A 4,857-nucleotide genomic window follows, 5' to 3' on the forward strand; every position below is an offset into this window, starting at 1 on the left:
AAATATGTCAGGCGAGTCAAATTTAGCCGAGTCTATCGACAGAGCTATTCTGACTGCAATACAAGGGTTTCCCAGTGAGAAACGTGGGATTTTTGCAGTTGAAGTTAGAAAAGTCAACCTTGCTCTCCAGTCCAACAGAGACCCCTCGTGGCTATTCTTAGTAACTTTACTGGGTTCGTGCATAAAAGTATCACTCGAAGCACAAAATACTCCTTCAATGGTTTCTCCTAAATGTGTATTTTACCTAGATATTGTTATTATCAAAATAAATAATGTCCAAGAGCCGACTGCCACCGTTGAGTAGGTTTTATTTATTTTCAAGCAACGTAAGCAAACAGTCTGAGCTGCTCCAGCTTTTATTTTGTTACTTCCGGTCTCCAGTCATGTGAATTTGCATATTACGCTAAATATTTAGTTTCAACTGTTTCCAGATTCAAGATCTAAATATTTAGTTTCAACTGTTTCCAGATTCAAGATTTAAATATAATGTTTCAACTGTTTCCAGATTCAAGATTTAAATATGATATTTAGATATAACATTTAATTTAGGATTTAATATAAAATTCAGATTTAGGATATATATTTCAGATATAAATTTCATACATATATTTAGGATATAAATTTAAAATATATACAAAGAACAAAAATTTAAGATTTACATTTAAGATTTAAATAAATATTTAGTTCTGGATTTAAACATTCAAGTCCAATACTTATGATTTGAAAAAAGTGACTGTAAACATTTCACACCACATTTTTAACACTGCGTGGCGCTAAATGTTAGAAAATGTTGTCGTAATTTTCGGCATGTGCTGCTTTACAAACGGCGCCCCATATCCTCCTGGGCTGACAGCCATGCACACCAATTTGATGTAGAGTGCGGCGTATGATCTGAGCACTAACAGGCTGACCCCCCCACCTCTTCAATCTCTGCAGCAGTGCTGACAGCACTCCTGTAACGAGTTACATGACATTTTGGAGGGCAAATGACAAGCAGTACTCAATTTGGACATTTAGGGATGTATGTAGTTTCTATGCAGTGTAAACACTTTTGTTGCCAGGGGTTTAGATATTACTAGCTATAATTAGAGTTATTTTAAGGGGGGAATAAATGAACTCTACCAGTATTATATAAGCTGCACACAGACTACTTTTCATTGTGTCAAAGTGTCATTTTGTCAGTGTTATCCCATTAAAAGATATACTTAAATATCTGCAGAAATGCGAGGGGTGTACTCACTTTTGTGATACACTGTATGAGACGACGACGTAGAGCGATACAAAAGAAGCGGCTTTTACATCTCCGTGGCATCCTCAGGACAGTTCGGTAGACGGTTCATCGCTTCGCCTTCCGATTCGTCTTCCGAGACCTGCCGTCTTGTTAAAATAACCAAAATAACCAGAATGACCACCATTCCCATGATACTGTCCGCACTCAAACTGTGCCACCGGTAGAAAGGGTTGTCGATCGGGTCGCTCTCCTTCCGGTCCACCGCGTTCACAGCAACACATGAGAATTTGGCGACGGTGCTGTTCATCCGGTCGATGCGTCTGTCCCATCCTCCTTTTTGCATTTCACCACCGGGTAAGGCTCTCCAAAAATAGTCGACGGGCCCCACGTCTGTAAGGCGTTTGCCACAATGTAGCGTACAGCTGTCGGAACGGGACGTGCACGCCAAAGGGCTCACGTACACTTGCGGCGTGTCCAGGCAGCGGATGAAAGTAGCTTCAAAGACTTGGTCCAGCTCCATGTTGTTGACCAACAGCGTGTACAAGCCCGCGTCTGTTGCGACTGTGGCCGAGATCTGCAACGCCCCGGTTTTATTGTCCAGAGTGGTTCGCGTTTTTACGTCGTTGCTGGAAAAAAGCAACTTGCCTCTATCCCACTCGACCAAAAGAGTGTGGTTCCGCTTCCACTCTAGGCTCTCGACCTGTCCTGTAATTTTGGGCCGCAGTGTCAAGGACTGGCCCGCTGTGAAGTAGACGTGCAATACCACGACATTGTCCGTGCTCCGATTGTCGCATTGGTAGAAAGGGTTGTCGATAGGGTCACTCACCTTCCGGTCCACTGGGTTCGTGACCACGCACGAGAAGTTGGCGATCGTGCTGGTGGTCCGGTCGATGAGTTTGTCCCTTTCTCCAATTTGCGTTTCGCCTCCAGGTTGGGTTCTCCAAGAATAGTTGACGGGCCCCACGTCAATATGGTGTTTGCCGCAATGTAGCGTACAGTTGTCGGAACGGCACGTGCACTTTAACGGCCAAACGTGAACTTCCGGCATGTCCAGGCGGAGGACCAATATGGCCTCGAAGACCTGTTCCAGCTCCACGTTGTTGAGCGACAGCGTGTACCTGCCCGCGTCTGACGCGACCGCATCCGAGATCTCCAGCGTGCCGTTTGTGACGTCCAGGGTGGTTCGGTTTTTCACGTCTTTGCTGGAAAAAAGCAAACTGCTTCCGTCCCACTCGACCAAAAGACTATGGTTCCGCTTCCACTCTAGGCTCTCGACGTGTCCTGTAATTTCAGGCCGCAGTATCAAGGACTGGCCCTCGGTGAAGTAGAGCTGCTCCCGGGCGGCAGAGCACACAAGTGATAAAATCAGGGCAAAACAAACTTGCCATTTCATGTTTGCTAACCGAGCGGTTTTGAAAGAACTCGAGATAAAGTGTACTTCGTCCATCCTAAAGTAAAATGATTTGCTGCAATCCTAAACGCAGCAAATCAAAAGCAGCGAGGACGTACTGCGGTCAAGCCAGTGGGCGTTGCTGTTCCCATGGTGAAATCTGCGGACCTTAAAATGAGGGCACCCGTATTATCCAAGTTATACAGTCAATTATTTCAAAACATCCGGAGTGGAGCAGAGTGGCAGTTGACTTTCGTGTGCTAATAGGCTCGGAAAAAATCTCAAAAAGCTGATATATCGTGATATTTTGTAGTCTAAAAGTCAATCGATATGCTTCCGCCATGAATCGATGTATTGTTTTACAAAGCGGATTCGGTTGATGTTGGGAAATTGTGTGAAATGTAAATAAAAACAAAATACAATGATTTGAAAATCCTTCTCAACTCATATTCAATTGAATACACTGCAAAGACAACATATTTAATGTTCAAACTGATAAACTAAATTGTTTTTTGCCAAATAATATTTAACTTAGAATTTCATGGCTGCAACACGTCCAGTAGAAGCTGGGAAAGGTGGCAAAAAAATACTGAGAAAGATGAGAAAAGCTCATCAAACACCTATTTGGAACATCCCACATGTGATCAAGCTAATTGGGAACAGGTGGGTACCATAAAAGGAGCCCCCCCCAAGTATGCTCAGTCATTCACAACCAAGGATAGGGCGAGGTTCACCACTTTGTCAAGAACTGCGTGAGAAAATAGTTGAACAGTTTAAAGAGGAAATGTGAAGTAAGGTTGGCCAACCATGTTTTTGAATAATATTAATGGCTAAACAATTATAAGCATATTTTCGTTTTTTTTTTTTTTTTTTTTAACGCAACCCTTCCAGATTCTTTGTTTAACCCATAGCAACGCCCTTGACAACGAAAATGGTTTTTTCTTCGGAAAGCTTTGGAAATTACGTCACACTGAGAAGTGCGAGGGAAGTCCGCCATAGAACAGGATTGTTTGTTGCGTTGCTTCTCGGTAAGATGCCACGGCGGTGTGTGGCGATATTTTGTTCTCATTCAAACGAATAGTTGTATGAGTGGCCAAAGGATAGCAGGGCACGTAAATGGACATCTTTCGTTCGCACGAAGTGAATGATTTTCACGCCATCATCGAGTAGATTTCTCTGCTACAAACACTTCGAAGATGCCTGCTTCCTTAACCGGTCTGCTTATGATCAAGGATTTGCCGAAAAGTAAGTGTGATTTTTGGAAAGATGACTGATGACTTTGTCAAAGCAGAGCTGCCAACTGTTGTGGAATGAACAGTAGAAGCTAGTGACGTTAGCCGAAAGCTAACTCCTGGCAATCCCCAATCATAGTTGTTGTTGCGTTTGCTAGGTTAAGCGTGTTTAAATTGTGCGTCATCTACCATCTTGTCCGAAAGAGTTAATCCACTGTCAATCGGGAAAGGGGTGTGGCTGTGCATGTAAGCGGGTTGGCGTCGCAGTAATTCACGGTCAAGTTGCCATAAGAGAGACACACCGCAGGTGAGTTTGTGCACATTTATTTGTATTTGTATTATGTATTTCTACCTTCATGCTTCAAGCATTGCATTGCATTTGTACGGTTCGGCGTTTCTTTCACAGTGATCTCTTTGATAGCCTTCTAGTTTGTGTTTTACGAGAGCCGCTGACAGGTGACAGTTGACAACGAGCGTGTTGGTTTTAATGTCTCGCAGCGAATCAACAAGCGGCGCAAGTCACGCAGTGAATCATGGGAAATGTAGTCTCGGGACAACACTGAAGTGGTGCTTTGTAATCTGTTCGCTTGTGTGAAAAAACTTCCTCACGCCATTAGACACCACTTCCTGTTGAGAGCCCTAAGCTGTGTTCGTACTGTTAGCTCCGTGTGTAAATAAAGAAATAAAGTTGTCAGCACGTCGTGTGTTCGATACATTTGTAAACAAAAAGCTCATAACAAGACACTATGCACGATCCGTTTAAGAGACGCTGGAGTAGTAGGAGGCGAGGAGATCAGCGAGAAGCAAAACTTTGTGGTCGAATGTGGCGGAGGTTCGCTATTATTTTGTTTACTTATTGATGCCACAATAAAGTGGACAAAGCCATCAACGACTCATCTCCTTCTTTTCCCCCAATGTTTTTATATTATTATTTTATATGCACGAGAGCTGCCGGATCTGCTAAAATGAACATGAAGTCTGATTATTATTTTTTTAAACAATGT

At 43.2% G+C, this 4,857-nt stretch overlaps 1 protein-coding gene across 1 annotated transcript; it reads right to left on the reverse strand.

Moving 5' to 3' along the window:
* Positions 1-1,189: 1,189 nt before the first annotated feature.
* Positions 1,190-2,728, reverse strand: LOC130909550 (uncharacterized). Its single transcript, XM_057826223.1, has one exon. It carries the CDS (start codon positions 2,676-2,678, stop codon positions 1,296-1,298), a length of 1,383 nt encoding a protein of 460 aa, XP_057682206.1. The 5' UTR covers positions 2,679-2,728; the 3' UTR covers positions 1,190-1,295.
* Positions 2,729-4,857: the final 2,129 nt, after the last annotated feature.

Source organism: Corythoichthys intestinalis, chromosome 1 (genome assembly GCF_030265065.1).
Source record: "Corythoichthys intestinalis isolate RoL2023-P3 chromosome 1, ASM3026506v1, whole genome shotgun sequence".
Classification (NCBI taxonomy): domain Eukaryota; kingdom Metazoa; phylum Chordata; class Actinopteri; order Syngnathiformes; family Syngnathidae; genus Corythoichthys; species Corythoichthys intestinalis.

Coding starts and splice junctions, on each gene's coding strand:
- LOC130909550 (XM_057826223.1), bottom strand. CDS start 2,678: ATGGACGAAGTACACTTTATCTCGAGTTCTTTCAAAACCGCTCGGTTA.